The 21,537-nt window shown below is 37.4% G+C and overlaps 1 protein-coding gene across 1 annotated transcript in view; it reads left to right on the plus strand.

Moving 5' to 3' along the window:
- The window catches only part of LOC105495831 (malic enzyme 1), a 229,187-nt gene that overhangs the window by 113,059 nt on the left and 94,591 nt on the right, over positions 1-21,537 (plus strand). Inside the window, exon 6 of the mRNA XM_011765679.3 lies at positions 11,311-11,414. Coding sequence (XP_011763981.2) covers positions 11,311-11,414 — 104 coding nt within the window. The remainder of the gene's footprint in view (positions 1-11,310; positions 11,415-21,537) is intronic.

The raw sequence follows: 21,537 nt of genomic DNA on the forward strand, positions 1-21,537 counted from the left end.
CCAGAATTTTGGTTTGGAGTTTCATTTGCTTGCTCTTTGTGGTCTCATTTTGCCCCATCCTCTCTAAATTAGAAGATCATAATAGGTTTTATCAAGAATTTATTTATCTATTTCCTGAGACACTACACTAGTGCCTTGGGAAAGAGAATGGAGTCTTTCTGTAGTTTGATTTTATACACACTATAACTAGCAGGAACTCCTTGAAATTTTGAGGTAAATTTTAGAAATACTGATTGTATAGAACAAAACAGAAAATTTATTTGAATGAGACAGAAACCTAGTAGGAAGTAAAATGGTTTTATTTTAACTTAGTAATACAAGTTCGAAATAACTTAACAATACCAGTTCCTCACCACTTCAGAATTGTCAGGGGCATGTGTTAAGAATGCAGAATTTTGCACCACACTCCAGACATACTGAATCACAACTAAATTTTAATCATTTTTATTTCTAGCACTTTTTAACAATCATGCCAGCTAATATGCATGCTGACATTTTAGTGGTACTGGTTTTAGACTCACCTGAATGTGATGGTTACTTTGCTTATTCTTGTTGATAACACGAGCCAACAAAATAGCAAAACTTATATATCTTTATAGAATCCGTAACAAAAGAGGAGAAATGGTAACAAAGAAAATAATTTTCTGTAGATTATAAATAAAGTTTAAAAATAAATGCTAAAATGAGGAATAGTTACATTCGTATAGAAGATAAAGGTGTATAATGTTCTTAATATTTAAAGAATACTTTCAGGTCGGTAAGAGAATATTAGACTAGGCTCAGTGACTCACATCTGTAATCCCAACACTTTGGGAGGAGACTAGGCTCAGTGACTCACACTTGTAATCCCAACACTTTAGGAGGCTGAGGTGGGAGAATCACTTGGGCCCAGGATTTGATAGTGATTACTATTAACTTCAAATAAATGGATGCTTCAGTTATAAACTCTGAAGGGTCCAGAATTGAGATAATGTTGACAGTAAGATAATTAGTATAATTACCAACATATACCCTCCTTATCTCCTTTTTTGAACTCTCTTATATTTCCATATGTCTTGTTCCTTACTTTTTCCCCAATCCTTTTCCTTTTCTCAGGCTTGTAAATTTTCATAAGTCTTCAGTGGCACCACATGCATTTAATTTAACACCTCGTGCTAAAGAAGTTCCACCCTTTTTTAAGTGCTTGCTTAATACCAAGTGTTTATTCTCTAACAGTGATCTATTGAGTGTTCACTCCTGACAATAAGAAGTTTTTAATCCAGTAAATTAATATCACTTCTGTACCAGTCTACTTTGTCTGTGGAACCATTATCAAAATGGAATAATGTTGTTAAATTGCTTTTTGTAGATACTAATTTTTTTGTCAGTCAAATCTTTGAGAATGCACTCATTATTCAAGCCTTAATTATCTTAATTAAAATTATGAAATTAAAAAAACTTAATTTTTGACAGGGATGTTATTATGATTGGAAGAATTTTTTTTTATACTTCGAGTTCTGGGATACATGTGCAGAACATGCAGGTTTGTTACATAGGTATACACGTGCCATGGTGGTTTGTTATACCCATCAACCTGTCATCCACGTTAGGTATTTCCTAATGCTATCCCTCCCCTTGCCTTCCACCCCCTGACAGGCCCCGCTGTGTGATGTTCCCCTCCCTGTGTCCATGTGTTCTCATTGTTCAACTCCCACTTACGAGTGAGAACATGCGGTGTTTGGTTTTCTGTTCCTGTGTTAGTTTGCTGAGAATGATGGTTTCCAGCTTCATCCAAGTCCCTGCAAAGGACGTGAACTCATTATTTTTTATGGCTACATAGTACTCCATGGTGTATATGCGCCACATTTTCTTTATCCAGTCTAACATTGATGGGCATTTGGATTGGTTCCAAGTCTTTGCTATTGTGAACAGTGCTGTAATAAACATATGTGTGCATGTGTCTTTATCGTAGAATGATTTATAATCCTTTGGGTATATACCCAGTAATGGGATTGCTGGGTCAAATGATTTTTCTGTTTCTAGATCCTTGAGGAGTCACCACACTGTCTTCCACAGTGGTTGAACTAATTTACACTCCCACCAACAGTGTAAAAACATTTCTATTTCTCCATGTCCTCTCCAGCATCTGTTGTTTCCTGACTTTTTAACAATTGCCATTCTTACTGGCATGAGATGATATCTCATTGTGGTTTTGATTGGCATTTCTCTAATGAACAGTTATGATGAGCTTTTTTTAATGTTTTTTGGCCACATACGTGCCTTCTTTTGAAAATGTCTGTTCATATCCTTTGCCAACTTTCTGATGGAGTGTTTTGGTTTTTTTTTTTTCTTGTAAATTTAAGTTCCTTGTAGATTCTGGATATGATCCCTTTGCCAGATGGACAGATTGCAAAAATTTCTCCCATTCTGTAGGTTGCCTGTTCACTCAGATGCTAGTTTCTTTTGCTGTGCAGAAGCTCTTTAGTTTAATTAGATCCCACTTGTCAATTTTGCTTTTGTTACCATTGCTTTTGGTGTTTTAGTCATGAAATATTTGCCCATGCCTATGGCCTAAATGGTATTCCCAAGGTTTTTTTCTAGGGCTTTTATGGTTTTAGGTCTTATGTTTAAATCTTTAATCCATATTGAGTTAATTTTTGTATAAGTTGTAAGGAAAAGGGTCCAGTTTCAGTTTTCTGCATATGGCTAGCCAGTTTTCCCAACACCATTTATTAAATAGGGAATCCTTTCCCCATTGCTTGTTTTTGTCAGATTTGTCATATAGCTGTAGATGTGTTGTGTTATTTCTGAGGCCTCCGTTCTATTCGATTGGTCTATATATCTGTTTTGGTACCAATACCATGCTGTTTTGGTTACTGAAGCCTTGTAGTATAATTTGAAGTCAGGTAGCTTGATGCCTCCAGCTTTTTGTTTTATTTTGTTTTGTTTTGCTTAGGATTGTCTGGGCTATATGGGCTCTTTTTTGGTTCCATATGAAATTTAAAGTATTTTTTTTCTAATTCGATGAAGGAGGTCAATGGTAGTTTGATGGGAATGACATTGAATCTGTAAATTACTTTGGGCACTATGGTGATTTTCACAATATTGATTCTTCCTATCCATGGGCATGGAATGTTCTTCCATTTGTTTGTGTTCTCTCTTACTTCCCTAAGCAGTGGTTTGTAGTTCTTGAAGAGGTCCTTCACATCCCTTGTTAGCTGTATTCCTAGGTATTTGATTCTCTTGGTAGCAATTGTGAATGAGAGTTTGCTCATGATTTGACTCTTTATTTGCCTATTATTGGTGTATAGGAAGGCTTGTGATTTTTACATATTGATTTTGTATCCTGAGATTTTGCTGAAGTTGCTTATCAACTTAATGAGTTTTTGTGCTGAGACAATGGGTTTTATCATGTCATCTGCAAAGAGAGACAATTTGACTTCCTCTTTTCCTATTTGAATACCTTTTATTTCTTTCTCTTGCCTGATTGCCCTGGCCAGACCTTCCAATACTGTGTTGAATAGGAGTGGTAAGAGAGGGCATCCTTGTCTTGTGCCAGTTTTGAAAGGGAATGCGTCCAGCTTTTGTCCATTCAGTATGATATTGTCCACGGGTTTGGCATAAATAGCTCTTATTATTTTGAGATATATTTCATCAATATCTAGTTTATTGAGCATTTTTAGCATGAAGGGGTGTTGAATTTTATCGAAGGCCTTTTCTGCATCTATTGAGATAATCATGTGGTTTTTGTTATTGGTTCTGTTTATGTGATGGATTACATTTATTGATTTGCATATGTTGAACCAGCCTTGCATCCCAGGGATGAAGGGATGAAGCCATCTTGATCATGGTGAATAAGCTTTTTGATGTGCTGCTGTATTCGGTTTGCAAGTATTTTATTGAGGATTTTTGCATCAATGTTCATCAGGGATATTGGCCTGAAATTTTCTTGTTTTGTTGTGTCTCTGCCAAGTTTTGGTATCAGGACAATGCTGATCTGATAAAATGAGTTAGAGAGGAGCCCCTCTTTTTCTATTGTTTGGAATAGTTTCAGAAGGAGTGGTACCAGCTCCTAGTAGAATTTGGCTGTAATCTGTCTCCCTGGGCTGTTGTAGTTGTTGTTGTTGTTGTTGTTGTTGTTGTTAGACTATAATTACTACCTCAATTTCAGAACCTGTTATTGGTCTATTCGGGGATTCAACTTCTTCCTACTTTAGTCTTGGGAGGGTGTTTGTGTCCAGGAATTTATCCATTTCTTCTAGATATTCTAGTTTATTTGGTAGTTTATTTGTAGTGGTGTTTGCAGTATTCTCTGATGTTATTTTGTATTTCTGTGGGATCAATGGTGATCTCTCCTTTATCATTTTTTATTGTTTCTATTTGATTCTTCTCTCTTTTCTTCTTTATTAGTCTGGCTAGCAGTCTATTTTGTTAATCTTTTCAAAAAACCAGCTCCTGGATTCATTTATTTTTTAAGGATTTTTCATGTCTTTATCTCCTTCAGTTCTGCTCTGATCTTAGTTATTTCTCATCTTCTGCTAGCTTTTGAGTTTGTTTGCTCTTGCTTCTCTAGTTCTTTTAATTGTGATGTTAAGGTGTCAATTTTAGATCTTTCCCTCTTTCTCCTGTGGGCATTTAGTGCTATAACTTTCCCTCTAAATACGGCTTTAGCTGTGTCCCAGAGATTCTAGTACATTGTGTCTTTGCTCTCAGTGGTTTCAAAGAACTTATTTATTTCTGTTTTAATTTCATTACTTACCCAGTAGTCGTTCAGGAACAGGTTGTTCAGTTTCCATGTAGTTGTGTGGTTTTGAGTGAGTTTATTAATCCTGAGTTGTAATTTGATTGCACTGTGGTCTGAGTGAGTGTTTATTATGATTTCCTTTCTTTTGCATGTGCTGAGGAGTGTTTTCCCTCTAATTGTGGGGTCAATTTTAGAATAAGTGCCGTGTCGTGCTGAGAAGAATGTATATTCTGTTGATTTGGGGTGGAGAGTTCTGTAGATATCTATTAGGTCTGCTTGGTCCAGAGCTGAGTTCAAGTCCTGAATATCCGTGTTAATTTTCTGTCTTGTTGATCTGTCTCATATTGACAGTGGGTGTTAAAGTCTCCCACTATTATTTTATGGGAGTCTATGTCTCTTTGTAGGTCTCTATGAACTTGCTTTATGAATCTGGGTGCTCCTGTATTGGTGCACATGTATTTAGGATAGTTAGCTCTTCTTGTTGAATTGATCCCTTTACCATTATGTAATGGCCTTCTTTGTCTCTTTTGATCTTTGTTGGTTTAAAGTCTGTTTTATCGGAGACCAGGATTGCAATCCCTGGTTTTGTTTTTGTTTTTGTTTTTTTGCTTTCCATTTGCTTGGTAAATCTTCCTCCGTCCCTTTATTTTGAGCCTATGTGTGTCTTTGCATGTGAGATAAGTCTCCTGAATACAGCACACTGATGGGTATTGACTATCCAGTTTACCAGTCTGTGTCTTTTAATTGGGGCATTTAGCCCATTTACATTTAAGGTTAATATTGTTATGTTTGAATTTGATCCTGTCATTATTATGCTAGCTGGTTATTTTGCCCATTAGTTGATGCAGTTTCCTCATAATGTCAATGGTCTTTACATTTTGGTTTGTTTTTGCAGTGCCTGCACTGGTTTTTCCTTTCCATATTCAGTGCTTCCTTCAGGAGCTCTTGTAAGGCAGGCCTGGTGGTGACAAAATCCCTCAGCATTTGCTTGTCTGTAAAGATTTTATTTATCCTTTACTTATGAAGCCTAGCTTGGCTCGATATGAAATTCTGGGTTGAAAATTCTTTTCTTTAAGAATGTTGAATATTGGCCCCCACTCTCTTCTGGCTTACAGGATTTCTGCAGAGAGATCCGCTGTTAGTCTGATGGGCTTCCCTTTGTGGATAATCTGACCTTTCTCTCTCACTGCCCTTAAATTGTTTTCTTCATTTCAACCATGGTGGATCTGACGATTATGCATCTTGGGGTTGCTCTTGTCGAGGAGTATCTTTGTGGTGTTCTCTGTATTTCCTGAATTTGAACGTTGACCTGTCTTGATAGGTTGGTGAAGTTCTCCTGGATAATATCCTGAAGTGTGTTTTCCAACTTGGTTCCATTCTCCCTGTCACTTTCAGGTACACCAACCAAATGTCGGTTTGGTCTTTTCACATAGTCCCGTATTTCTGGGAGGGTTTGTTCATTCCTTTTCATTCTTTTTTCTCTAATCTTGTCTTCACACTTTATTTCCTTAAGTTGATCTTCAATCTCTGATATCCTTTCTTCTACTTGATTGATTCAGCTATTGATACTTGTGTATGCTTCATGAAGTTCTCATGCTGTGTTTTTCAGGTCCATCAGGTCATTTATGTTCTTCTCTAAATTGGTTATTCTAGTTAGCAATTCCTCTGACCTTTTATCAAGGTTCTTAGCTTCCTTGCATTGAGTTAGAACATGTTCCTTTAGCTCGGAGGAGTTTGTTATTACCCATCTTCTGAAGCCTACTTTTGTCAATTAGTCAAACTCATTCTCCGTCCAGTTTTGTTCCCTTGCTGGTGAGGAGTTGTGATCCTTTGGAGGAGAAGAGATATTCTGGTTTTTTGAATTTTCAGCCTTTTTGTGCTGTTTTTTGCTCATCTTCATGGATTTATCTACCTTTAGTCTTTGCTGTTGGTGACCTTCGGGTGGAGTTTTTGCATGGTCATCCTTTTTGTTGATGTTCATGCTCTTTCCTTCTGTTTGTTAGTTTTCCTTCTAAGAGTCAATCCCCTCTTCTACAGGTCTGCTGGAGTTTGCTGGAGGTCCACTCCAGTCCCTGTTTGCCTTGGTGTCACCAGCAGAGGCTGCAGAACAGCAAAGATTGCTGCCTGTTCCTTCCTCTGCAAGCTTGCCCTGAGAGGGGCACCTGCCAGATGCCAGCCAGAGCTCTCCTGTATGAGGTGTCTGTTGACCCCTGCTGAGAGGTGTCTCTTCGTCAGGAGGCACAAGAGTCAGGGACCCACTTGAAGAGGCAGTCTGTTTCTTAGCAGAGCTCGAATGCTGTGCTGGGAGATCTGCTGCTCTCTTCAGAGGCAGCAGGCAGGAATGTTTAAGTCTGCTGAAGCTGTGCCCACAGCTGCCCCTTTCCTCAGGTGTTCTGTCCCAGGGAGATAGGAGTTTTATCTATAAGCCCCTGACTGGGGCTGCTGCCCTTCTTTCAGAGATGCCCTGTCCAGAGAGGAGGAATCTAGAGAGGCAGTTTGGCTACAGTGGCTTTGTGGTGCTGCAGTGGGCTTCACCCAGTCCAAACTTCCAAGTGGCTTTATTTACACTGTGAGGGGAAAACTGCCTACTCAAGCCTCAGTAATGATGGACATCCCTCCCTGCACCAAGCTCGAGTATCCCAGGTCAGACTACTGTGCTGGAGCAAGAATTTCAAGCCGGTGGATCTTAGTTTGCTGGACTCCATGGGGATGGAATCTGCTGAGCAAGACCACTTGGCTCCTTGGCTTCAGCCCCCTTTTTAGGGGTGTGAATAGTTCTGTCTCGCTGGCATTCCAGGTGCCACTGGGGTATGGAATAAAACTCCTGCAGCTAGCTTGGTGTCTGCCCAAATAACCGCCCAGTGTTGTGCTTGAAACCCAGGCCCTTGTGGTGCAAGCACCCAAGGGAATCTGCTGGTCCGTGGGTTGTGAAGACCATGGAAAAAGTGTTGTATCTGGGCCAGAGTGCATGGTCCCTCAGGGCAGGGTCCCTCACAGCTTCCCTTGGCGAGGGGAGGGAGTTCCCCAACCCCTTGTGCTTCCTGGGTGAGGCGAGGCCCCACCCTGCTTCTCCTTGCCCTCTGTGGGCTGTATCCACTGTCTAACCAGTCCCAGTGACATGAACCGGGTACCTCAATTGGAAATGCAGAAATCACCCACCTGCATTGGTCTTGCTGCGAGCTGCAGACCGGACCTGTTCCTATTTGGTCATCTTACCCGGGAATCAAGAATTTTTTAACTTTCTGATTTACTTCAAAATCTCTGTCTTGTTCATAAATCTTTGTAATTGACTACATTGTAGTCAGACTTCTTTATGATATATACTTTAATCATTAACATGGGAAAGGAGGGAGAAAGGAGAAGGGGAAACATGTAACTTTTTTTCTCAATTTTGTTATTTTTCTAATTCGCACATTTTAGAAGTCTAAATATATTCTAGACGTGTAGAAAGTATTTTAATTCTGGCAGTCATTAGTAGCACATTGGCACTTCAACCTCAGCTGCTCAGAAGCCTGCCAGTAGATTGTTTAGAGTTTTTATGCCTTAAGGAACAGCTGCACTTTATAGCAGCACTTGGTTTCAGTTTTTACATTTCATCTGAAATACATTTATGTGATATAACTTGTTAACTTTCAGCTAGCTGGAAATCCTTAACTCTTCTTATGCAATACATTATACATAGGATATACTGGCCAAACCAAAACAATTTCATAATGACAGAGAGTGCCATTACTAATTACAACAGGACAACAAGTGTGAAGAAAGGCTATCATTTCTATTGGCTTTAAGTAAACTTCTCTTCAGATTATTCTTAACATCCGAAGGTTTAACCTTCTTAACATCACCATCTCAGTGGCTTAAAACAATTACTGTTTTATTAATGTTTATGATTCTGTGGGCTGGCAGTTTGGACTGGAATGGCTAGGAAGGCTAGGATGCCTGGCACAGCTGGGCCTTTCTCCACATCGGTTCTCATTCTTCAGAAATTGGTCACATTCCACATGCAAAATATGCTCATCACCATCCTAGGATTTCAAAAGTTTCATCCCACTAATAGCGGCACGTCCAAAGTTCAAGATATTGTCATCTAAATCTGGTCTAGATGCAAATGACGTTTCTTGGGTTTTGCTCCTTGGTGGAACTCATTTCTGTGTTCCCACACATCAAACATACAATGGTGAGGCAGGGACAGAATAACCACCATCAACATTCTCATTCAAAGCTGGAGGAGTAGGAATCATATGGCTCTAAATGGTACATAGCAATTCTGAAATCTCACGGGACACATGTTGCCAGGCCACCTACATGGGGAAGAGAAGGGAATATTCTTTGAGTAGGGCCCATTCAATTTCCTCAGGGTGTTTCTGTAGTTCATGGTTCTTTTTTAGGCTTTTGGTTTTGCCCTCCAGGTTCTTGGCTCTGTCCTCTGAGATATCCTTCCTCTTTCATAAGAAATGATCTGTATTAGCAGCTGAATAACTTTCTCAGTCTGCTTACTGACTACAGAAAATTGAGGACCCAGATAATTAATTTTCATTTTGAAGTGTCTCAATCTTAATAATCCAAGATAGTACCATGCCCTTAAAAACTCTTTAGGCCCTCTCTGTATCAGATTATAGTCTACTCAATGTGACAGAGGCTCCATTCGCAATTCTTTTCAAAATAGGCTCCTTCCTATATTGGCTGGCATGTCAGAATGTTGTTCGACCAGTTCCTTTTGTCTAGTTAAGGTGATCTATTAGTCTTCACTTTAAATCATTCAGAGATTTCTGAAAAAGTTATTAAAACCACATACTTAATTTGATCTTTGAAGACCTTATTTTACTATGCACATCTTTTACCAGCAAATCCGGTGTCCTATATTCCTTCAGTTTTGCTCACAAACTGAACATTTTCTTCTCTAGCTCTTCTCTGTTTTAGACCTTATTATATAGCCACAAGAAACCAAGTCAGCATTCTGCCTGGAAATCTCATTAGCCAGATTCACAAATTCATTATTTCAATTTTGTCTATTCTAGGTTACTGAAGGTGTCACTTTGGTCTTATTTATTTATTTATTTACTTATTTTTGCAGGTTATTCCCAATTTAAGTCTTTTTGAGTTTCTTTCCGCAATATTTTGTATTTTCCAGTGTGCAGGTCTTACACGTATTTTCTTAAATATGTCCCTATGAATTTTGCATTTTGGGCTGGTATTATAAATAGAGTTGTATATTTTGTTTCATTTTTAACTGTCCATTGCAAGTACAATTGATTCGTGTATATTTACTTTATAACCTGTGATTGTGTTAAGTTCATGTATTTTTTTCTACTGGGATTTTTTTTAGTAGATTTCTTAGTATTTTCTATGTACACAATCGTGTGTACAAATAAAAAAGGTTTGTTTCTTTTTTTTTTTCAAACTATATTTCTTTTTTTTTCTTGCCTTATTGTAATAGCTAGGGTCTCCAGTATAGTGTTGAGTAGAAGCGATGAGGGTGAATATCCTTGTCTTGTTCCCTATCTTAAGTGAAGAGCACTCAGTCTTTCACTGCTAAATATGCTACTAGATGTGGGTTTTTCATAGATGTCCTTTATTGCATTGAGGAAGTTCCTTTCTGCTTCTAGTTTACTGAGATTTTGTTATGAATGGGTATGTTATATTGTATTTAAATTATATCTCAATTTCAAAACTGATTTAATAAAAGTGATATTACATATTATATATACCAAAACTTATACAGGGCAACGTTCTTAGTTTAAGAAACAACTTAAACTGTGTAAAGTTAAAAAGTTTAAGAAAACACTAGTAAAGGCTAAAAAAATTTATTTTAAAGTCTGTTAACTACCATAGTAAAGGTAAAATAAAACTGTTGTTTGATGGTTTTGCTTTTGGAAGTGTAAAATTAAGAAAGGAATTGCTATCTTTCCATTCTTTAAGCTAGTATTTCAAAACTAAATGTTATTTCTCTGTGTGATTGCCTTTGTCTGTAAAATCTCAATTGAACTTTTCTAATTAACACAAATGAAATATTTTAATTTTCTTTTGTTTACCTCAGAATAGTCTAGAATGTTAACATTTAGGAATTATTTTTCTTTCCTTTTTTTTTTTTTTTTTTTTTTTATTGCGATAGAGTCTCCTTCTGTCACCTAGGCTGCAGTACAGTGGTGTGATCTCGGCTCACTGCAACCTCCACCTCCCAGGTTCAAGTAATTCTCCTGCCTCAGCCTCCCAAGTAGCTGGGACTACAGGTGCACACCACCACACCTGGCTAATTTTTGTATTTTTAGTAGAGATGGAGTTTCATTGTGTTAGCCAGGATGGTCTTGATCTCCTGACCTCATGATTGGCCTGCCTCGGCCTCCCAAAGTGTTGGGATTACAGGTGTGAGCCACTGCTCCTGGGCAGGAATTATTTTTCTTATTTGGTGTATAAATGCTACAATATATTCTATGTAACATTAAGTAATTACCCTGTAGGCTAAATTCTGAATCAGTATGGTAAGATTTTATTTCTATTTTTATCCCTTTTATACAGATTAAGAAACTAAGGCTCAATAAATGACTTGGTTATAGTTATTTCTCTTTTTATGGTACTTTTTAAAATAGGAGTTACTTCAAGATCCACTCTACATTGGACTACGGCAGAGAAGAGTAAGAGGTTCTGAATATGATGATTTTTTGGACGAATTCATGGAGTCGGTTTCTTCCAAGTATGTATCTTTATTTTATCTATATTTTAGTCAGTAACGATAACGTAACAGACTATTAAAAAATCAAAGATTTGGCCGGGCGCGGTGGCTGAAGCCTGTAATCCCAGCACTTTGGGAGGCCGAGACGGGTGGATCACGAGGTCAGGAGATCGAGACCATCCTGGCTAACATGGTGAAACCCCGTCTCTACTAAAAAATACAAAAAACTAGCCGGGCGAGGTGGCGGGCGCCTGTAGTCCCAGTTACTCGGGAGGCTGAGGCGGGAGAATGGCGTGAACCCGGGAGGCAGAGCTTGCAGTGAGCTGAGATCCGGCCACTGCACTCCAGCCTGGGCGACAGAGCGAGACTCCGTCTCAAAAAAAAAAAAAAAAAAAAATCAAAGATTTATGCAATATGGTTTAATAATTAGAAGTAATTTGAATGCATATATCCTATCTATTTCCTCATAAATGTTAATGGACAAATGATAATATCATGTGTCTATCCAGAAAAGATTATCTCTGTTGCTGTCCCTGAATCTACTTTTTTTTTTACAAGAATCTTTAGAACCTGTGGCTGTTGAAATGCATAATTATGGTAAAGGAGACAGTGACCAGTGACTAAATTACCTGCACACCTTTTTATGTTTATTGACAATCTATACTTTCTGGTTGATGGTAAAATCTGATCTTCAGTCATCTTTGTGGCTGATATTTGACTCTTTTATGGTCAACCACCAGCCACAAAGGAAAAGCAGAAAAAGAGGTGGGGATTGAGCATGAGTTGGTAGAGTCCACAGGGGTCCAGAATGGAGCAAGAACAGGGCAGTCCATCATGATCCACACATCTCTGATTAAAACTATATTTGATTAAAATGCAGTACTATATAGGTTGAGTGTCTCTTATCCAAATCACCTGAAACCATGTTTATGCAGATTTTGAAATATTTGCATATATATAATGAGATGGTACCCATATCTAAACACAAAATTTATTTATGTTTCATATAAATCATATACACATAGCCTAAAGGTAATTTTATGCAAAAGTTTAAATAATTTTGTGTGTAAAACCAAGTTTATGTACATTGAACCATCAGAGGCAAAGATGTCACTATCTCAGCTACCCATGTGGACAGTGTATGGTTGTTTGGCATCACCATTATCCCTGGCTCTGAATTTTATATGCTACCAATAAGCACTCATTTTTTTGCACTTATCACACATAAATCCTTAACAGCAAAAAACATAGTTAATATATCATTAATGCAATGAAAAACATAATGTATTCAGGGTAACTTGTGGCATCATATCAGCGCTCAAAAAGTTTCAGATTTTGGAGCATTTTGGATTTTGGATTTTTTGGATTAGGGATGCTCAACCTGTATTTTCATCTTTTCAAGTAAACATTTGATTGTGGGCCAGATGCTACAGTAAATTTTTCCATTTTTTTTTCCAGAAAAGAGGCTCCCTCCATAATTTAGTAATATATTCGAAGAGAATTTTATCACACTGACAGTCATCCCTTGGTTACTGTATAACCACAGAAACCACATGCTATTTAAAAACACATATGTTGCCTTGGTTTTTCTTAGAAATAAAGTCATCACTAGAATTAACTGTAACTAGAGATGCACTTCTGGTTTCTTTTTATTATAATGTTTATTTTTAAGAAGTTGTATCCAACAGCAGAAAGTGCTTTCATCAGCTTGCACAACATTTAGAATGCATTTAACCTCTCATTACTCAAGGTTTTAATGCTGAGTACATTTGCCAATTAGTATGGACTACATTTTAGAACCACGTGCTTGATTTATTTATTGTAATTATTTAACCTATTTCATTAAACTATACTTATTTATAGAAATAGTTGAGAAACTCTGCAGTTTTTTTGAGGTCACGTAATACAGTTAATTTCTAATAGCTTTTCATATTTAAAGTGGCTTATCTTGTGAAACGCTCATGTAAGGTTTTGAAATTATCCAACTTCCTCAGTAGCACCATTAATCAAGAGATTGTATAGATAATAGTGTAAGGCTGTATAAAAGGAATGGAAATGCAATCTGGAATAAAGTCTATCTAAATGAGACAACTTTAACAAACAGACACTGCTAACAAGTTAGGTACATGTAAGTGCTGATGAAATAAGGGGAGAAGGAATTTTTATTATTGGGAACCAATGAAAAGCTTTTGGGAAAAAATGAGATGTGAGTGAATTTTGAATATTTTGTGTCAATCCAGAATCAGGAAAACTGTTGTTTTTTTAATATGGAATTGAGGAGTTACCTAAGTTCTTTGTAAGGAAACAGGGATTGACAAGTGTCAACAATAATTTTAAATGTAGAGATCACCTATAAATCAGGGGTTGTAGTTCCAGAGAAAAATGCGAAAGACTAAAAAAATACCTCTGTCATAACATTGTTTCAGGAAAATGATTTAGATGTGAAACCTAACACTACCCAATTAAATTGAGAAGTTGTACTGAAGATAAACCCAAGATTATTTTTAAAAGAAACATAACTTAAATTCAAAGTGGGAAATGATTGTTACAGGTTACCTAGACATCAGACTCTGAGATAGAGTTTATTAAGGAGTACCCTTGGGCACTGTGGGAGGCCGAGGCAAGCGGATCACTTAAGGCCAGGAGTTGGATACCAGCCTGGCCAACATGGCAAAACCCTGTCTCTACTAACAAATACAGAAACATTAGCCAGGCATGGTGGTGTATGCCCGTAATCCCAGCTACTTGGAGGCTGAAACACTAGAATTACCTGAACCTAGGAGGTGGAGGTTGCAGTTAGCCAAGATCACACCACCGCACTCCAGCCTGGGCAACAGAGCAAGACTCTTTCTTAAAAAATAATGATAATAATAATGGAGTACCTTTGGGATAAACCTCTTTGGAAGAAAGGGCGTAGTACAGAAGTTACAGTGCAACATGGACCCACCAACAGCCATGGATAACTTAGTTGGGACCAGCCCTGCATGCTGTTTAGATACTTACATGGACATTAATTTCTGCCCATCAACCTCCCCTTCTTTCTCCTTCAATGCCCATCAACCTCCCCCTCTTCCTCCTTCAATGCTATGTTGGTTTTTTTATTTGCCATCTTGGTAGGTTTGGGGTAGAGCAGCTTCAAATTCTTCCTCTTGGTCTTCTCCACAATGAGAGCTCTTCATCACAGGCTGAGGATTTGATGAGAGTCTTGTGGCACTTACCAAGTCTGTCTTTTCTGATTACACATTTAGGGTCTGAGGAATCACCACTAGGTGGATCTGTGGTCACAGTGAACCTATTATGAGCCAGACTTTGCCTGGGGCTCCATTTATTACTGGCTCCTATAAGCCTCTACTCTAAAAGGGAAAGGGGAACAGCATTTTGATGCTTCAGGTCACCAGGTATCAGTGTCAATTGTATGCTCATTAGTCCTCATACATTTGGATAGTCCTTGTCCAGTGCCCAGTTACTTGGGTAAAGGACTGTAGTTCCCTGTGGATAAATATTGGGGGGATTATTATCCTGTACTCTTGTCATGGTGTTAAAAGGTTCTTTCTTCTGGGAACTAGGCCTCTTCTTCAGTTTGTGGGTTCTGGGTCTAAAAATTAACTCAGGTTTGGAAGCTGAGCAAGAGATTGTGACTTCATTGGGGCAGCTACACTCAACTTTGTGGTCATTCATCTTTGGTTTCTTTTGATGGTAAATATTGAGTAGTAGCTTTGTTAGCTCTCTGTTTTGCCTCTAGGGATGCAAGATTCCATTAATTATCTCAATAACATTTTGTGGGTTAGCCAGCCACACACACATACACACCACTTTTGCTGCTCTTATGATAATTTTGTCTACCTGGCTTCTGATGGTTAAGCATTCTCACTTGGTCTCAGCATCCTCATTGCTATCAGTCAGCCTGGTTGTATATCATCCTTTTCTTCTGTCACTCCTGACCTTCAGGGGAGGACCACCTCTGAAATTTTTAGTAATGTTGGTGTCTTCTCATTGGCATATTCCTTATGGCTTTGGGAAATGGTGTGTTTTCTGGGTCTTCCTGTGGTATATATTCATCTTAAGGATTTTCTGGCTTTTACCTCATATCTATATACCAGACTGCCCAGTTCTCTGAGCCTCGCAATCCCCTCTTCTGCCATCTGCCACAGCATTCCTGGCATTTCAGTCATATTAATATCAGCCATTAATTTGTCCATGTTTCTAGGAACTATCCTAGTAGTGAGTTTGGACCATCTTCTGGGATTCTTGCCCATGTTAAATCCTGCATCTCAGGAGAGTGCCTGCAAATCAGTAAGCTCTCCCTTTTCTTAGGTTCCAGCCCTTTTAATCAAACACCCTCAACATTTAATTCTACATGTATTCTCCTGGCTAATACAAACTATCTAGGTCTTGTGGCTCCTTTGGGGTAAAGTCTCTTTCTTTCTTTATTAACTCTAGTGTGTCCCAGATAGGTTATATTGTGATAAAACCTTAGTTATTGGCCCAGGGATCTGCAGGGGAGGCAGAGGTAGATGGTAGTTAAGGGGCACATGTTATCTTATAGGGGTGAAATCTTTATCCTTATCATCCCAAGAAAGAAGGGGAAGGCCACTGTGTGAAATTAGAAAGCTCTGGGGAAATCTGGGGATTCAGGATTTCATAAGACATCAAACCAGACATCCCATTCCTTGTGGCAAATTCCCATTCTTTTCTAACTAGGATTCTGACTTAGCAGATCTGCTTTCATTGAGTTTGGGAGCTTGAATATTCTGATGATTAAGCCCTGTTTCTGGACATCAACTTTCTTTACCCAACAGCTACAGAAGCTGAGAACATCTTTGTATTTACAAAGAAGGCCCTCTGGCTTTCTTCTTGGCAGTTACTTTCTCTGAGCTTTTTGTGTTTTTCCATTGTCCTTATAGTTACTACTTCTCTCGTATTTCTCAAACATCTGAAATACCATTCTAACTAAGATGTTCCCTTCCCAACATCTCAGCTCACCTCTGGTGAGCTTTAATAGTTGGACTGCTACCTTGGACCGGGTGTGTGCTCCATCTTCTACCAGTGGTGGGGTCCTCATTACCACTGTGGCAGTGAGTTAACTAGCACCAAAGTCCCGTCTTATTATCAGCTTTCCCAGACTATTCCAAGATTAGGTTACCTGGGAGGCGCATTTGGAAATGAAGTTTAGTGTTTAAGAAGTTTTTAAGAAGTGCCCTTGAGACTAAACTCTGTGGAAGAAACAGCAAAGGAAGCAGGAATGGGCAGAGGGAGAAGTTGAGCTGCCTGCAGGCACGATGACAGTTTTCCCTGATCCTGTGCGCAACTCTGAAGCTACAGTGGCTTTTCAGAGTTGTTACCAGCTGGGCTGAGATGGTCAAGGCTTTATATTCCTGCATCAGTTAGTCCCTGGATGTAGGTCACTCTGGGGAAGAGCGTAGGTCATGGTCTATGGTGAAAGGACTCTTTGCAGCTGAGGCAACCCCCAGGACAACAGTGGGGGATCTGAGAGGCATATTACGATATTCAATGTAATTACTGAATTCAGAAAGTAATGATTAATTAGCTTGGATATTAATTAGCATCTCTAGTGGAGTAGCACAAATCCATTTCCTAGTACTGGCCTGTCCAATAAATGTATCAATTGGGCCTAGTAATTCTACGTCTGAGTATATAGGTTAAGAAAATACTTTAAGAATACAGGTAAAGGAAAAATTTGAAGCCCAACATACAGAATTTCTTCTCTTTGCTTCCAGGATAGCACACTCCCCTTGCTTTCCTCCTACCTCACTGATTGTTACTTTGTACTTTTCCTCAGTTTATTCCTTTTCATCTTCCCCACTCCCTGCCACCTATATACATTAAAATGCTTCAGGGCTTGAAGCTTGAAACTTTTCTTTTTGCTATTTATCTCTACTTCCTTGATAATCTCATCAAGTCATACATCTTTATATTTGTGACTCCCAAATCTTTATCTCTAACCTGTACCTCTTCTCTGAACTTCAGAATCCTGTGGTAAAACTCCTCCTTGACATTTCTACTTAGATCTGTAATAGACATAGCTTTGTAACACATCCAGACTTGGACTCCCAATCTCCCACTCACCCCCAGCCCTGCTCCTGTTGCAGCCTTTCCCATCTCAGTAAATGGCAGTCCCATTCTTCCTGTTCCTGTGACTAAAAATGTTGGAATTACCACTTTGTACCCAGGCCACCTGCAAAACTTAGTAGCTTTAACTTCAGAATGTATCCAGAATCTAACCTTTTCTCATTGCCAGTATCATTACTTCTCTTATCTGAACCTCTTTTCCCTGGATTATTGTAACAATATTTTAACTGTTAATGAAATTCTGCTTCCTCCTTTATTGCCCTTTAGCCTGAAAATTCTATTTCACTGCTTCCTCCTTTATTGACCTTTAGTCTGTCCTCAACTCAAAAGCTGTGATGATTCTGAGTTAGGTAATTTCTCTGCTCAAAACCCCAGGAAAGCTTATCACTTTATTCAGAATAAAAACCAGTTCTTGCAATAGCATAAAAGGCCCTGGGACTTCTGGCTTCCTGTTACCTTTCTCACTTTATCTCCTGCTAGTTTCCCCCCGCCCTTGCCCAATTTGTTGTGACTTGTTTGCTATTTTTCTAATTCAAACTAGGTCAAAGCTTGCCTTTCTGTCTACTTCTCATCTTTACCATACCTGCCCCTGCCCAGTTTTCCACATGACTAGCTCTCTCACCTCCTTTAACATTTCGTCAGATAGCCTTTTCTCAGTAAGGCCTTCTTTGTCCAACCTATGTAAAATTTTACCCTCAGTCCACTTTCTTCTTTTCATACCTTTATAAATAGCTGACATATTTTATATTTAATTATTTATGTTCTGTCTCTATTCATGTGCTGTTAAGTTCTATGAAAGCAGGGAGTTTTCTTTTTCTTCCACTGCCATATCCCTAGTTTCTAAAAAGTTATCTAGTATGTGATAAGTACTCAATAAATATTTGTTAAATAAATGATAGAATTTGATTTGTTTTGTTTATATAGCTTAAAATGAAAGGTATGAATGGAAGAACTTATTAAAGAATTTCTTTTCATGTGATTGAATTTCAGGAAATATTAAGGTTCTTAAATATGTGTGTTTGTTTTCATAGTTGTACTTCTTATAGTATCCTTTTTTTTACAGAATCAGTTGCCCCTGAAAATTAAAGAAATGTAGAGGCAACTTCAGCTTTACTGCCTAAAATTCTCTATATTAGAATTTCGTTAATTATTATTAACTAAATGAGAACAAAAACTTTACCTCAAGTAAGCTTTAAAGAACTAATATTAAATTTTTTAAATGGAATAAATAACTAATATTCAACAGACTGTATTTTAAATTTTTTTCTTTTTTATTTTAAATGACAAAAATTAAAAGTTATTGGGAAGCACTAGGAATGGCCATAAACATGGTTATTATACTACACCCTCCTTCAACCTTGGCTGCCATTACAAATTGTTCTGTGATCTGTCACATAAAGTTTAAGAGAAATAATCTTAGTCTGAAGCCATATCATCTGCCATTTGCTGCCACGTGTGATAATGGGGTTTTCATAAAATTATGCTTTTTTTGCTGAGTATGGTTGAACAAAAGTCTTGGCTGTGCGCCTGAAACAGACCAGACTAGTCAGAGAAGCTATCAAGTTGGTAGTCGTCCTTGAGGGTCACATATCAGATTTCAAGATATATAGCCCCTGAATTGTCATGGCCAGATATACTAAATTTATTTTTTTAATTATTAATATCCTCTTTTCTAAAGAAGGCATCAGATATGTAAATTAATATGTACTCTTCACCCTTACTCGGGGTTGCAGTTAGACAGAGTTTCCCCAACTCTACACTAAATCCTTGACTTCCTAACAGGGAAGGGCCGTTTTCTACTGCCCTCTTCTTTCTGCCATTTCTTCTGCAGTTAATATCATGGCTGACTTTCTGTGCTACGTTTTTCCACCCATTCTAATCATTGCTTTTTATGCCTGATCATTTTTTAGATGATGAGGATGTATTTATAACTTAGGTGATTTTATCTATAAGTCTGTGAGGGTCTTTAGATTCCAGCTGTCACTTTGATCAGCATGAATTACTTTGCTTTTCATAAGAAATTTAATGAAATCATATGATTATATGGGATACCACGTGCTATTCTTCCTTGTGGACCCAAGGTGAAATAACCTGCTGAAAAAATTAAATGCAAAGAATGTCTGTCAATGTGAAAAACATCAGCAGTCATGTTACTAGGGAACATGACTCAAATCAGGTTGCTGACTCAGAATTTTTTTCCATTTTCCCATCCAAAGAAAGATCAGATTCACAATTAACTATAGCCATATTTTCCTTAAAGTCCCAACTATTTCTATTTATACCATCCTCTCTACTTTTTTTTCAAGTGAACAAAAATGGTGGGTCATGAAAGAATTAGAAATCTAAAGGTATGCATTATGTGTATGTATGTATAAATATACATGCACTTATATTCCATAATGGATTTAAAGTGGATATATACTTTGGTATATTGATATTTGATTTGCATCCCTGTCAGTATCCCAGTCCAACCTTGGAGAAGCCAGAACTTTAGCAAGTCAAGTTTACTGTTTCTTTCTGAACATAGTTTACAACTCTTCTTTTTAGATACTTTTTGTGCCTAATTCCATTTTATTCTAATCTATTGCATAAATTCCACCATTCCTTTAATATGGATATAAATGTTTTACACTGTTTTTATTCTGGTTACATGAGTCTTGTGCTTGCATTATTTCATTTAGCCCTATTTTCCCTACTAGAATATAAGCTGTGTTAGAAACAGTACTGTATTATCAAGGGATTGCTTTTTTCTGACTATCCCATATTATATTTTACCCTATAGTAGGCATAAAATAACTGCTGTTGAAAGCATTGTTTAAGCATTGAGTCTAATGTTCCTGAAACTACAGTGACATATATCTGAAGTAAAGTTAGCTCCCCAACATAAACTAGAGAAAGTCACAATTTTCCAAATAAAGAGTCTCTGCCTATAGTAAACTAAAGATTTGAGTTTTAATTATGTAGATACATTTATGTTTTAGGTTGTAATTTTATCTAAAGAAAATAAACATTTTAATCAATTCCTGTTGTATCCATTGTCACCTATCTTTTTCTCTTGGAATTTGTAAACATTGACATATAGAGAAAGGCCTTAATATTTTATCTGAATATTAAAGCTAAATTGTTAGATTATTAAAGATAATCATTATGATTTGAAAATAATCTGTATACCATGTTTCTTTTCTGTATCTCTCTCTTTTTATTCTCTTTTTTTTTCTTTTTTATTATTATTATTATTATTATTATTATTATTATTATACTTTAAGTTCTAGGGTACATGTGCATAACGTGCAAGTTTGTTACATATGTATACTTGCCTTAACTTGCATTTAACAAGATCAAGCCCAGTTTCTTAAAAGCTTGTGCTTCTTATTGTTTTCCATCTGTATTCCTACATGTAATAAATTAGAAAATAAGAATGATACATCTGCTCATTGGTAACATAAAAAAGGAGACTCAATATGATTTCTTCCATTATAGATTAACCTAAAAACAAAACAAAAAACGCTATCAATAGCAATATCTTGTAGGTTAAAATAAGATCTTTTGTTTATAATAGTTTTTTCTTGCCATGCTTAATTTACATGTATTTATAGACAAAGGTAAAGCAGTTTACTTTTCCTTTCTAAAGACCATCTATGTGGCTGGTTTGGGGACATCTTATAACAATATTAGAATGAAGTACATATATTTTCATTATTAGAGATTAAAGATGCTGAAAGGAAAAGAATAATTAAAGAGGCAAAGTTAGAAAATTGGTTTGGGGGTAAGGTCAGAAATTAAGGGTACTGTTTTGGTTCTCTACGAAATTGAAACCCTAATTGCAACTCATATCATATCTGGACCTAACGTTAGTATTGACAGTCAGTGCATTTCAGTTAATGAAAGCCAAAGTCCTTATAATGACCCTCAAGACCTGATATGGCCCCCTCCCTCACCTCTGTGATGCGCTCACTTTCCTGCACCCACATTCTCCATGCTACCTGTGCTGTCACTGAACTCTCAAGGCATGTTTCTAACTTAGAATATTTTCACTTGCTTTTCCCTCTGTTTA

Source organism: Macaca nemestrina, chromosome 5, assembly GCF_043159975.1.
Source record: "Macaca nemestrina isolate mMacNem1 chromosome 5, mMacNem.hap1, whole genome shotgun sequence".
In the NCBI taxonomy this organism is placed as follows: Eukaryota; Metazoa; Chordata; class Mammalia; order Primates; family Cercopithecidae; genus Macaca; species Macaca nemestrina.